Below are 14787 nucleotides of genomic sequence, written 5' to 3' on the forward strand. Positions count from 1 at the left end.
CATTGTTAAAGATCTTTTACAAGCCCAGCATAACTGATAGTGTCCAAGGAATCGGCAAAAGCCTCACTTAGAAATATAGGCTGGTCAAAGAGATAAGTACAACTCAGAGTGCAGAGTGCAGGTGGCCTGGCCCAGGCTCACACAGCAGAGGTGGATGTGGAGGGGAGTCCAGTGCTGGGGCAGAGCCACCAGTCCAGCCTGCCAGACACTGTGCTGTTACAGCTCCAAACTGCAGAGTGTGCGGTGTCTTCTTCCCTCTGTTTCCAGCTTCTCACTTCCTCCTGTTCCTTTGCTCTGATGAAGAACGCTTCTGCCATTGCTGTCCATCCAGTCTTCAGAGCTGCACAGGGCTAGGCTACGTGTGGATGTTTCATACATGTGATCCTAGCTAGTCAGAAGGCTGAGATCTGAGGATCCTGGCTCAAAGCCAGCCTGAGCAGGAAAGTCCATGGGATTCTTCAATGAACCAGAAAAAAGCTGGAAGTGAAAATGTGGCTCAAGTGGTAGAGTGCCAACCTTGAGCTAAATGACAGGTCTTGTGTTCAAGCCCCCAGTAAGTGGCATATACAGTGATACATAAAACATCTCATAAGTGCTCAGATGTCTTAGACCACTTTTGGATGCTATAACTAAATACCTGAAACTAGTTTATAAAGAAATGTATTTCTTACGGTTCCATAAACAGAAAAGCCCAGTATAGTTCAGTAGCAAAGTGCTGGCATCTTGTCAGGCCTTCTTGCTAAATCTTAATACAGTGGAGGGTGTCACATCGCAGGGCAGAAGAGCAAGTGTTGGCTGTAGTCTTTCTTCCTCTCAGAGAGCCACTAATGCTGTCATGGTACTTCACCCGCATGACCTTTCCTCTAGTCCTAAGTACTTCAAGTCTCCGCTTGCAAATACCATAAATGTTTGATTCTGAGAATAAAGTTTCCAACATGTGAACTTTGGGGGCCACACTCAAGCCATAGCATTGGAGGAACCAGATACATATTTGTGGGATTTGTTTGTTGTTGTTGTTTTTGGGTTTTTTTTGTCAGTTGTAGGGCCTGAACTCTGGGCCTGGGCACTGTCCCTCAGCTCTTCAGCTCAAGGCTAGTGTTCTACCACTTGAGCCACAGTGCCACTTCTGGTTTTCTGGTGGTTTATTGGAAATAAGAGTCTCAGGGACTTTCCTACCCAGGCTGGCTTTGAATCATGATCCTCAGATCTCAGCGTCTTGAGTAGTTAGTATTTACAGGCGTGAGCCACTGGCACTGGTTTCAGATACATATTTGTTATGCATAAACACAGGTAAGATCCAGACTGGGGAAATGCCTAACTAATACCTTATGTGAATGTCCTGCTATTCTTGGGCTGGGAAGAGAACAAACGTGGTAGGTAACAGAATCTAGTTTCAAAAAGATCTCCCCAGATGGAAGGATCAGCCAAAACTACCAGATGAACTTACTGATTATGTAAATGATAAAGCACCTGTCACTCCTGTACCAGCTCCGTTTTGGTATTAATGCTTGGTCCTTGCACGTTTCAGCTTATCCAGTCTTCACAATGACCCAGAGAGGGTTTGGAAGGAACATGGAGGAACGTATGGGGCTTTAAAGTCATTACTCTAGATTTTAGATCTGATGCTGTCCCTCCCCCTCCCCATCCCCCCAGTTCGCTGGCAAGTTACTTCATCTGTTAAAAATAGCAGTAGCTAGGCTTTTGGTTGTCTTTCAACATGTCAGGTTCTGCGTGCTTAGCTGTTGCATTGAATCCTCTGAACAATCTTTCTCCTATTTAATAGATGAGAAAGTCACAGGGAACAAGTAACTTGGGCAAGTCACTTAACAGGAAGAGACAGGGCCAAGGCCTCAGCCCAGGTTGTCTGACTCTGACACCCACACACTTTTGAAACCTTTTAAAAAATTTTAGATAGCACGTATTAATTGCATAGAAAGGCTTCACTGCAGTATTTTCATGCATGCATATAATGTATTTTGATCAAATTTACCCTATGTTATTCTTTCTTATACACCCTCCTTCCTGTCTGAACCAATTTAATGGGTTTCATTATTCTATTTTCGTACATTTAATAAAGTACTTTGATCATATTCATTTCCCCTTTTCTCTTTTTCCTTTCTACCCCCCAAAAAACTCTCCATTTTATACTCTTGTTACTCATTCTATTTCCACACCCTCCCCCCTCCAGAAAAAAATCTCTCCATTTTATACTCTTGTTACTCATTCTATTTCCTTAGTCTAGATTCCACGTGTGAATTAAATGGTTTATTTGATGTGATGATTTCCAAGTCTACCCATTTCCCCACAAATCTTATTCTCCTTTGTGGCTGTGATCTCCATTTGTGTACATATCACATTTTCCTTATCCATCTGTTGGTAGACATCTCAAGCTGATTCCATAGTTTGTTACATGGATGTGCAGGTACTTCTATTATATGCTGACTTACAGTCCTTCAGTTGTATGCCCACAGGTGGTTCGGCAGGTTCACAAGGTAGTTGTATTTTTTGTTTTTTTTTGAGGAACCTCCGTACTGACTTCCACAGCAGCTTCCTGAATTTACATTCCTACAACAATGTATAGGGTTTCTTTTCCTACGCATCTTCTCCACCATTCTTTGTTTGTTTTCTTGATGATGGCCATTCTGACTGGGGTGAGAGGGAATCTCAGTGTAGTTTTGCTTTGCATTTCCTTTATGGCTAAGGAAGCCAAGCACTTCTTTGTGAATACATTGGTCATGTGTACTTATTTTGAGAAATATCTGTTCAGTTTACTTTCTCACTTATTAATTGGAATATTCTTTGGGAGAATACCCACATTCTTAACAGCTGCACCATCTCTGTTTCTTCTCCTGTAAAAATGGAACAACCATGTATTCTGTGTGTGTTAGATGATATAACTTATGTGAAGTACCAAATACAGTATCAGATGCATCTTAGGCACTCACAAATGGCATTAGACCATCGTCTTTAATATTAGTTCCCAAACTTGCTCAATGGTATAGCTAATAAATGGGGAAATGAGGGCTGAACCAATGCATTGTGGTTACCATTCTAGTGCCTCTCTTCATGTCCTCTGGAGCAGGAGATTCTGGACCATTCTCTATCTCAGTTCCTTGCACAGCATTGTCTTCATGGGAGATGTTCAATGAGCACTCAGTAACGGGGGAATCACTTTTTCTTGCTCCTCCACCAAATGTTTGCCAAAATGCTTCTGTGCTTGGATATCTAGCGCAGAAACGAATATGATGCCAACCACTCTCTCCTCTCAACAGGTTCAAGTGGTGAAAGAAGGCGACCCCTCCTGGAAGCCCACTTTTATTGTGAAGCCTGATGGTGGTTGTCAGGGTGATGGAATCTACCTCATTAAAGACCCCAGCGACATCCGCCTGACTGGGACCCTGCAGAGCAGGCCAGCAGTGGTCCAGGAATACATCTGCAAACCTCTCCTTATCGACAAGCTCAAGTTTGATATTCGTCTGTATGTCTTACTAAAGTCCTTAGAACCCTTAGAGATTTATATAGCCAAAGATGGACTCTCTAGATTTTGTACAGAGCCATACCAGGAACCCAACTCCCAAAACATGCACCATGTCTTTATGCACTTAACCAACTACTCGCTGAACATCCACAGCAACAACTTCATCCACTCGGACAGTGCCAACACGGGCAGCAAGAGGACTTTCTCTAGCATTCTTTATAGACTGTCTTCCAAGGGTGTGGACATCAAGAAGGTGTGGTCTGACATCATCTCCTTGGTGATCAAGACTGTCATCGCCCTGACTCCAGAGCTCAAAGTTTTCTACCACTTGGACATCCCCACGGGGCGGCCGGGGCCCACCTGCTTCCAGGTAACCATTGCCAGCTCTCATCTTGAATTCTCCACCTTGATGGGGCCCAGGGAGGGCTCTGTGGCCTCTGATGGGATGAAGGGAGCCTTGATGTGAGTGTTGGTGTGAAGCGTGGCCTGACTTCCTGCTTTCTGTCGACTAGCTATATGATTTCTCATGAGAAACTTGAAAATGAAAGTAATAGTACTAATTGTAAGAGTTCAGCCAAGTAACAGATGTGATACAGAGCATCACTCATACATTCCTTCATTCATTCAAAAATTTTATCAGCTGCTTAGTAGGGGCTCAGGCACTGCTCTAGGTCCTGGTGAGAAAGCAGGTTAGATTCCTGATGCCTGCTGTGTAGTGTCCACAGTAAGAGACAAATCCTTTCAACAGGGATTATTATAGGGATGTTCCATGTACTAGAACTGAATAACAGACCTATATTCTCCGGGTTGGAGTAGAGTGGTCAGGGAGGACTTCCTGGAAGGAATGGTAGTTCCAATGAACCCCAAGGTAAGAAGTGGAGCCATTAAGACTGGATAACAGCAGGTGCCACAGTGTTCTTGGTAGAGACATGGTTTTGCTCTGGAGGTGAGAGGAAAGCTGAGTGCATTTGAGACACTGGAAAGAGGTTCAGTGTGGTGGGAGGATGAGGTTTGAGGAAGAGCTGTGGAGAGAGAGGAGGAAAGAGGAAGAGGAAGTAGGGAGGGGGCAGGGTCATGGAGAGCCTTGGGGTAGGAAGGGCAGGCAGCCACTGAGGAATTTAATTAGGGGACTGAGTGTACTCTGATTTTCACATCACAAAGAACACAGTGCATGCAGAGCAGAGAATGGATTGCGGCAAGGCTGGTCTCAGACAGATCTCCAGTGAGACAATTGCTTTTGCACAAGCAAAAGATTCTGGCTTTGAATAGGAAGGTCTTTGCAGAGGCGTAGAGAATAGGTAGATTTGAGCAACATTTAAGGGAGATTGAGGGGCTAGATTTGGTGACTGGGTGGGGTAAGGGACAGAGAAGAGAGAGGAACTGAGGCAGATAATGCAGGTGGGCTTAGCTACTTGGACAGAGGCCACAGGAAGAGGACCAGACTCAGACCAGTGGGGAGAAGGCCAGGAATTGGACTTGAAGTGCCTGTGTTGTACCAAAGTGGGAAATTCAAGGAGCTATTTGCAGCATAAGTCAGGAGATAGAGGCCTGAGCTGGAGAAAGAAATGAGAACTCATCTGCATTCAGACAGTAACAGAAGATATAAAAAGATGTGGGTGAGAAGAGGTCAGAGAACACCCCTGTGGGCACCTCCGCTTAATTAAAGGACAGCTTAGAGGTAGGGAGCCTGCAAAGGAGGCCAAGAAGTGCTTGAGATATAGAAGGGGGATCACGAGGGGAGGCCCCCAAAATGCCAGGGAAGAGGTGTTCACAGAAGATGGGGCTGGGCCAGTAGGTGGCATCAAACGCTGCAGAGATGTCAGGCAGGACCGGCACTGAAAGCATCCATCATATCCCCCAGCCGGGGGGACTGCAGGCTCTAGGGAGGATGCAGGAGCTAGCAAGTAGGAGGGAAGGCAATGGAGAACAAGGGCAGAACATCTTCCGGGTCACTAAGTTGGCCAGGCAGGGCAGGGAACACCAAGGCCAGGCACTCAGAAGAGGCTCCAAAGTCAGAACAGATACAAGAGGAAGAAGCATCTCTAAGATCCTTCCCATCTGGTCTTTAAAATAGCAGCTGATATATGGAACATATTTATAAACCAGGCAGCACAAAAAAAAGCCCATCATCTCTCACCCACCTTCCAACCCTTGCTCTTTAGTGACTGTATTTGTCCTGTCCCATCCCCCACCAGGGTAACGGGGATCCTCAGTTGTAGGTTTAGCATGCCCTTGTTAAATGCTCTCATTATTCACAAACATACTTCTAAGCAATATTGTCTCATTTGGATTGGGTTTTGTTGTTGTTGTTGTTGAGCTTTAACAAGGCAATGTCATAAAGCGTGTGGTCTGCAACATTCTTCTTTATCCCATGCAGTGTTTCAATGATTGGTTCCAGTCTATGGCTGGAAGGTGATGGGCACGGAATGAGTGAGAAGAGGGAATGGGGCAGTGGCTGCCATGGACAGGCTTTCCTTCAGTGGGAGGAGAGGACTCTGTTCCCCAAGTGCAGCCTCAAGCTCAGAGCGGCTTCTGTGGGGCTGGTGCCCAGAAGTAGGATCTCCAGGCCCCAGAAGCCTAGGGAGGGGGATCCAAGCAGTGATCAGTACCAGGAGGAGATCATTGTCATCTGGACATCTGTCCTTGGGCATCTGGCCTCTATGCCTTGTTATGGTTCCCAGGCAGAATGTCAGCGCCACATCAGCAGGTGCTTTGAGACATTAGAAAAGCAAATGAGAAGGACTTTGATGTGGGGGCCTGACCTGTGCACCCAAGACTGAAGTCAGAGGAAAGAGTTGTGATGAGGCCACGTCCAGGGGTCATGCTGGGGATCGTGTGGCCACATCTGTTCCATTGTGACAGCTATTGTATGCTCCAGAAAGCATGGCCAACCCTCAGAACCCTGGCATGGTCCTGGTGGCAAGAGAGGAGAGCCAGGACGGTTGTTTTGTTTCTTGTCTTGTGTGGACAGGCAACAATGAGCAGCTATTGGGATGGAACAGGAGGGTGGACAGAGGGAGCTGCTGGTTTGAACATGGAACCTCAGCCTTATGAGTGTTTTCCACAGCTTCACCACACTGGATGCTTCTAGGCTGGGGGGGGGGGTGGCTAAAAGAAGAGCTTGGAGCTTAGAAATAAAGCTTCTGCTGGCTGCGACCTTGGAAGGTCTCTTTACCACCCAGCACCTCTGTTTTTCTCTCTATAAGTCACCCACTCTTTCTTCCTCCCTACCGTTTTAGGAGTGTTGTGAAGTGCACTGACAAGGTATAAAGTCTTAGATGTTTAGAATTTGTTTCATGGTGCAGTTTAGGCATGTAGTGATTGAGAGGAAGTGAGATTCTGTTCTCTTGTTTGCATTTTTAATCACTTGCTAGACTATCCCTTGCTAGGTATCTGCAGGGTTGCAGATACCCATACTGACTTGGAAAGCAAAGGTTTAGTTCCGTCATCACATGCTGTGCGATCTGGTATAAGTTATTGAATTTATCTTTGTAGGTTCAGTTTCCCTACCTGCCTCCCTGATTGGTTGAAATTGGAATGAGAGAAGGATGGTAGAAGGGATTTGCAGGCAGTGATGTTCTGCCTAGAAACAAGGAAGCTCTTTTTTTTCCCCCCAAAAAAAGCTCCTCTCACTTGTAGCCTAGGCCTGGCCTAGACAACAGCATTCCAGAATATAAACTCAAGCCAACAAAATTACATTTGGGTGGAACATGTGACTGTCATCTCTTGCCAGTCATAGCCACAATAACTACTTGGGAAATCACGCTGGCCCCAGCAGTGGCTGGCACTGCTCAGTTGTGGGCAGGTTCCCTGTCATCTGCTGCCCAGCAACGTGGCTGCCCTGGCATTCCAACTGGTCCCCTTGTCATTGTCCGAGCAGCTCCAGCAAGATGCCCTCCAATCTGTGTTCTTGCGGCAGAGCTGTGACCTTGGCTTAAATAGCAAAATCTATTTGTGTACAGATGATTCATGTGGCCAAAATATACATGCAAAGGAAAGGTTTCTAAGCTCAGTTTTCAAGAATGTTCTTCCCACCCCATGGCTTGATTGTATCTTCTTGTTGTCCCCTGTAGCTAATTCTGTCCTTGGCCCATACCCTTTCCAAAACTTACATGTGTATAAGAGACACCTTTCCTAAACCTCAAGTTGATCCACCTCTTTGTTCTCTGTTCTCTGTGACCTGCTCCTCACTCTGAAGTCAGGATACCCCCACAGGAAGGAGGCCCAGAAGCAGCCTAATGGTCAAGGCCTTGAGTTTGTTCTAGATACCCTGAGTTCCAGCAAATTTGAGTTCTCCATTGTAGCAACTCTAGCTGGTAGGCTTGGCAAGTTGATCTTTATGTGCCTTCGTTGCCTTATCTGTAAGCAGAGGCCACCTCCCCAAGCTGTGCTATGCTCACATAAGAGAGAGCAGTGTGAAGCCAGGCACTGGTACACACCTGTAGTCCTAACTACTCAGGAAGCTGAGATCAGAGGATCATAGTTTGAAGGCAGCCCAGGCAAGAAAGTCCATGAGACTCATCTCCAATTAATCAGCAAAAAGCTACAAGTGGGAATGTGGCTCAGGTGGTAGAGCACCAACCTGGAGTGAAAAAGCCAGGTGAGAATATGAGGCTCTGAATTCAAGCCTCAGTAGTAGGGAGGGAAGGAGAGAAGGTAAGAGAGGGAGGAAAGAGAGAAAGGAAGAGCAGGAGGAGGAGGGGGAGGAAGAGGAGGAAGAGGAGGAGGGAGAGGGGGAGGGGGAGGAGGAGGAGGAAGAAATATGGGATAAGGCAGAAAGCAAGCTATATACAAGAGCACAGTACCTAACGCACAACAATCACTAAATGACAGTTTTTTACAATTACTATACAGCTTGTAACAATGACACTTCTCAAAGTTGTGTTTGAGGAAGTGCCAGGAAGCTTATAGGAAACCAGGACCCAGTCAGAGTTTAACCATAATTGGAATACCCATGTACCAAGGAGCAGAGCCTGGAAAACCAAGCCTTAGACTGGCATTGGTCACTTTCCAGTCCAGCTTCCCTGCCTCCGGTCCTGCGGAGCAGATCTGACTCCCTTCTCTTAGATACCACCTGTGCCACCCCTTGTTCTCGGTCTTGACCCGCCCAGCCTACTGTCTTATCGTCTCACTGGTCCTCACTCCTGTCCAATGCCTTCCAAGGAGCTGCTCACATCCCGCCTCAGGAGCACCTTCCCTTGAGTGCCTCTGATGTTAAACTTCTCTAATGCCTTTCCTGGCCTCCCATGAGACATGGCTGTGTGTCATGGTTTGAGAAGTGCTGAGGATTGGAGGTCCTTGTTAGCAGAGCCACCTAGGGCACATACCTAATGGTGGAGGCACAGAAATGGGAGAATTAACTGGCTAACAAGGCCTCCAGAGGAGGGCGTGCTCATGGGGCGCTTCAGGGTTTGCTGAGCGGGAGCCGGGGACAGCATATGCCACATGCTCCCAGCTGCCCTCCTAACTGCTCCCAGGCCTTTTCTTCCAGACCTGGGAGGATCAACTCTTGGAAACGAAGCTTCTTATCTACTAACTCCTTAAATGATCTCTATCCCCATGGCTTGTAGAAACATCTATAAGTCACTGATGCCTAAATGAGTATTTCTAAAATCTTAGTCTCCAACAGAGCCGCAGGTAGGGATATCCTACTGAACACTGGCAGAGATAACTATGGGGCTCAAACACATAACCTGTCTCAAGTCAAACTTGTGTCTTCTCTCCCAGACCAACTGTCCACTGTCTTTCCTATCTCGGTACCTGAGTGGCATTAAATGAGTCACTCGGCCCCAAAACTTGAGTCATCCTTATTTCTTCTGTCCCTCCTCCTTCCCACAGCCAATTCATCAGCAGCCCTGCAAATGTACTTTCAAATGCATCCCAAATGTCACCACGTCTAGCCAGCTCTGCTGCTCCCACCCTGGTCTGGGTAACTAGAACTGCCAGTACAGCCTGCTCACAGACAGCCCTCTTCCCGCCCCTCTGCCTCCAGCTAATTTTTCTCACTGGAGCCAAAGATCCTTTTAAAATACAAGTTGGATCAAGTTCCTTTTCTTGCTCAAACTTCCAATGCTCTTAAAACCCTAGCTTCTTATCATGGTCTACAGGATGTTACCTGATCCATCCTTTGTGTTTCCCCCCTTGCTTACTCTTTGCTGTCATTCAAAAGGGACCTTTGTTCCTCTTGTTCCCTCTTCCTGAAGTGCTCTTCCCAGCTGTTCAAACAACAACAAAAAAAGACATATTCTCTCACTTGGTCTCTATTCCTGTGTTACCTGCTGAGATGCGTGGGGCTGGTCAGGATGGAATAACAGAGGCTCTATTCGGGTAGAGTCTAGACTGCCAGAAACAGAGGAGTATGTATATATGAAATAACGCTTAGGCTTTTGACAGTAGGTGCTGGCTCAGTATTATGAGCCCTGAGAAAAGGGAGAGAAACCAAGGTGAGTCCTAGGGCGGCCTCTGCCTCTTGTCTGGAGGCAATGTCTGGACCGTAAGGCAGGTAGGGGACACACACAGAGGCTGGAGACACTGAGAAAGCAGGGAGATGGAGATGGGAGCTTTGGCAAGACTGAAGTAGCTGATACTATAGGGCAGGATTCTGGACAGCCAGGAGCTGAGCAGGAAACAAGCTCCAAAAGTCTCTGGGAGTCTCTCCTGAGTCTTGAGCCATGTGTTCACCCACCAAGCTGGACAAACTATGGCCACAAAATGATAAACTGAGCAAAGAGCTCACACGAGGCAGAGAGGCATTCAGGCTATGAAAGGACAGAACAGAGAGTCCAAAGAAGTTCCGTCTCAAAGTATACAGTGGATCTACTCTGGTTGATGCGTTCGAGGTATCCCTGAACAATAACCAACACACTTGCCAATAACCGATGGGCAAAACAAAGTCCATCCCTTTAAAAAGTAGACAAAGTCCAGATATTTAGAGTTATAATATCACAAATGTCCAATATCAGTAAACAAGCTGGGCATCCGTGGTTCACATTAGCTACTCAGGAAACTGAGAATGGGAGGATCACAGTTCACGGCCAGTGCAAGCAGAAAAGTTAATGAAAAGAGTTTCTACCCATAGCTGGGCATTGTGGTGCATGCCTGTCCATCCAACCTGTGAAGGAGGCTGACAGGAGAGGATCACAGTCACAGCCTGCCTAGGTAAAACCTTCTCCACAGAGGGAAGCTGGATGTGGTGGCAGGCATCTGTCATACCAACAACGATGAGAAGCTAAATAGGTAGATTGTGATCCAGGTGTGCACCTGGGCAGGAAGTAGAAAAAATAACCAGCAATAAACAGGACTGGACATATAGCTCAGCCAGAGGGCACCTGCAAGCATAAAGCCCCAAATTCAGCCCCCAGTACTACAAAAAAAATCACAAAGCAGGGAAAATGAACCTATACCAATAGGGAAAATTATTAGCTGGAACTAGTAGGATGGAAATGATGGAACTCCTAGAGAAAATACAGTTATTCTAACTATTTCAAATATTTTAAGGAAAAGATTAGCTAACGAAGGGAGACATAGAGGACAAAGAACCAAGGGGAACTTTTCGAGAAGAAAATACATCCAAGTGTATTACTCCTATAATCCCAGCACTCAGAAGCCTGAGGCAGGAGGATCACAAGTTCAGTGTCAGCCTAGGGCTTCATAGTGAGTTCAAGGCCAGCCTGGGGCTAGATAGTAAGATTGCATCTCAAACAAAACAAAACAACAACAACAAAAAATATTACCTCTGAAATGAAATCTTGACTGGATGAGATTAACAGAAAACTTAGCACCAAAGCTATCCCTTATGAACGTGAAGACATGACAGTAGAATTTTTGCAAAATTCAACAGAAGAAAATGATGGGAGGGGCAGAACGGCATAGTCAAGTGTACTTTTCAAAAACTTTGTCTCTAGAATGGATTAACACAGTCGGAACTGTGTTTTGGCCTAAGTGGGATGATATCTTTGGCCTCTCCATGGCCAGGCCTTAGAGAAAAGATATTAGAAGTGACCAGTAGAAGCATTTGCATGAAAACACGTTTGCATGGATATAATCCAGGTCTAGAATATCCCTATGGAAGCTAGGGGCAGTAGCCTACATGGGAGGGAGCAGGAGGATTGAGAATCTGGGATGCATAAAGAGAAGAGACCTTGTCTCCAACAATAGTGGAGGAGGGGTGGGAAGATGGTGGTGTTTGCCTGTGATCATAGCTATTCTGGCCCTTGGCAAAAATATGAGACCCTATAAGAAAAATAACTCAGGTGGGTGTAGGGAGCCCTGACAGCATGGCTCAAGTTAAGCCTGCCTTGAGAGTAGAAGGACCTGAGTTCAAATTCCAGTACAGTTGAAATGGAAAAAAAAATACCCCTCCCATCCTGTCCAGATTGCCAGCAGTTGAGAAAGACCTTTATGGCCTGGTGATGGTGGGGCGGATTGGGAGGGAGAAGAATGATGAGTGAATATCCCCACCAATCTCTCTCTGCCTTCCCAGAAGTTTAAGAAATAACACACACACACACACACACACACACACACACACACATACACACACACACAGTTTACAACCAACTTCTTTCAGAGAGCCAATAATGATAAAATCTTTAAAGCAGCCAGAGGAAAGACCCATTAAGTTTATAGGAACAAAGAGTAAGCATAATGTTCTCATTAGAAACTGTGTGAGCCAGAGGACAATAGGATGACAAGTGTTACCTTTTTAGAAAGGCCCTCCCAGGTTCTCCTGGCCTAGATCAAACCCCCCTCCCCTTCCTGAAATGTTCAATATTCCGTTTTGTTTTTTTCCCATGACTGAATCATTAACTGACTCATGGATTCTCTCCCCTTTACAATGTAAGCTCCCAGAGGGTAGGATCTTTATTTTGTACACAGCTTTTTTTTATCCCCAGTGCTTAGAAGTATGCCTGGTATTTAGCGGGTGCTCAAGAAATACAAACAAGAAGAGGAAAAGAGCCGGGGGAACAGAGGAGGTAAAGCAGGAGAGTGGGAGAATTGGGAGGACATGCCATTGAACTTGAGCTTCATCCTGTGGGTGGAGATTCTTACACAGAGGAGTGTTAATATTCTATTTTCGTTGTAGATAAATTACTCTGGCATCCTCTTGTGCCAGAGGGTTTTAAAAAGGGTGAGTTTGAGATCAGGTAAAAGGTAAGAGATGGTGCAGACCCATTGTAGGGTTCCAGCAGCGAGAATGGGCCAGATCTAGAAAGCTGAGGTGGCAGAGCAAATAGGATTTAGTGACCAGCTAAATGTAAGGAGTGAAGGGAGAAGTTTTGACATGTGTGACTGGATAGATAAGGAATGCAGGAAGCAAAATAGGTATCAGAGAACAGAGAGGAGGTATTAGTTATTTGTTGCTGACAAATAAGCAGCTTAAACTCAGCGCTCAGTTTCATACTTCCTGTGGGTCAAGAGTCTAGGCAGAGTGGATTTGCCACAGGTTCCAAGTCTCTTACAAGGCTACCACTCACAGGTTGGCCAGGGACGCCGTCACACCAAAGCCAGGCTAGTTGACAGGTTCTCCTCTGAGTTCACTCACAATGCAGGCCTCAGGTACCCCCTGGCAGGGGGTGAGAGAGGACAGACAGTTCCTTGCCATCTGGATCTTTCCACAGAGTAACTCACCCCCTCAGAGTATGAAACACACTGAATCGAAGCCACAGGCTTTTTTGGTAACTTAATATTAGAAGAGACTGCCCATCATTTCTGTCCTACTGTCTGTTAGAAACCAGTTAGTAAACCACACTCACGTGGGTGGTTACTGAGTGATGGGGCAGGGGAAGATACAAAAGCATGGGTCTCAATGGAACCATGTTAGAGACTGCTGGCCACAAAGAGTGGTTTGAATTTGAGGAGCTGAGACCTCTCAGTTGGTAATATCTGGATGCATCTGGAAGACTATGTACCATTGGACTCAGAATGTAGCTTGGAGACTTTGAATGGATTTAGAAAATAATGGCTCAGAGCCCTTTCTCCCCAACTTCAAACCACAATTTGAAGCTTCTAGAGGTAAACAGGGAAGGACAGATTGCTTTTGATGTGTGTGTGTTGGTACTGGGGTTTAAACTTCAGTCCTTATGTTGTTCTTCCATTCACTGGTGTTCTACCACTTGAGCCACACTTCTACTTATGGATTTTTTTTTTCTGGCTAAATGAAGATAAAAGTGTTGAGAATGTGTCTTCCTGGGCCAGCTTCAAGCCATGATCCTTAGATCTCACCCTCCTGAGTAGCTAAGTTTATAGGTGTAAACCTGTAGAAAGGTATTTTTTTAATCCCCCAGGATGCAATGCAGGTAGGCAGGGGATTACTCAGAGAGGCCGAGTACCATAGAATTGAAAATTCTGCTCTTCTACTGACTGTTGGAGAAACTTAGAGAGAGAAGCCTTCTCCTAAACTACAGGTTTCTGGTCTGACTAAGGTGGGGTTTAGATTAAATTGTGAGGATTTTTTTTGGGGGGGTATTGGAGGGGCAATAAGGTTTTGTTTAGTATATAAAGATAGTTAAAAGTTGAACTGATCTAGCTAGCTTCCTCCTTGCTTCACCAGAAAAGAACCTCATTTTGAAAATCAGTAGACAAAGTAAATTGCTGATTTTTTCCCCTAATTTGGACATTATGGGATTTAATGACAAGATAACTCTAGTTTTGCCCTTTTTTGTTGATTTGTTTTGTTTTGGGTTGGTTATAGGGCTTGAATTCAGGGCCTGGGCACTGTCCCTAAGCTTTTCTGCTTAAGGCTAGCACTCAAACACTTTGAGCGACAGCTCTACTTCTGGTTTTCTGGTAGTTAATTGGAGATAAGAGTCTCACTTACTTTCCTGCCTGGGCTGGCTTCACAGTGCAATCCTCAGATCTCAGCCTCCTGAGTAGCTAGGATTACAGGTATGAGCCACTAACACCTGGCTCTAATTTTGCTTATTGAGATCTGTTGGCACTGGAATACTTCATTAAGATTTGAGAGGAAAATAATTCATATTTCCTTGAACTTGTGAACAAATCCTTCCTGAAATGCCTGCTATGTGTCAAGCACTATGTCAAATAAACATTGTCCATTGCAAGGCCTCTATTGGATCTTGTCAGTCTTGCTGGAGTGTGCACTCCAAAAGAGTAGGCGCTTTGTCTAATGGACTGTGACCTTGCCAGCAGCCAGCATGGGCCTCCTGGGCCTTAGGAAGAATTCAGTACATATTCTTGCTAATGAATCGAGGTTTAGCAAACATTATCCACATGCTCATTTTACAAATGCCAAGGCTGGGACTTAGAGCATCCAACTCACTTGCTCAGTCCACACGTTAAAGGAAGAA

General features: G+C 45.7%; 1 protein-coding gene across 1 annotated transcript in view; it reads left to right on the forward strand.

The window, feature by feature from the left end:
• The window catches only part of Ttll11 (tubulin tyrosine ligase-like family member 11), a 224790-nt gene that overhangs the window by 75334 nt on the left and 134669 nt on the right, over positions 1-14787 (forward strand). The window contains exon 5 of the mRNA XM_013030101.1: positions 3273-3848. Coding sequence (XP_012885555.1) covers positions 3273-3848 — 576 coding nt within the window. The remainder of the gene's footprint in view (positions 1-3272; positions 3849-14787) is intronic.

This window comes from Dipodomys ordii, unplaced genomic scaffold, assembly GCF_000151885.1.
Source record: "Dipodomys ordii isolate 6190 unplaced genomic scaffold, Dord_2.0 Scaffold127, whole genome shotgun sequence".
In the NCBI taxonomy this organism is placed as follows: Eukaryota; Metazoa; Chordata; class Mammalia; order Rodentia; family Heteromyidae; genus Dipodomys; species Dipodomys ordii.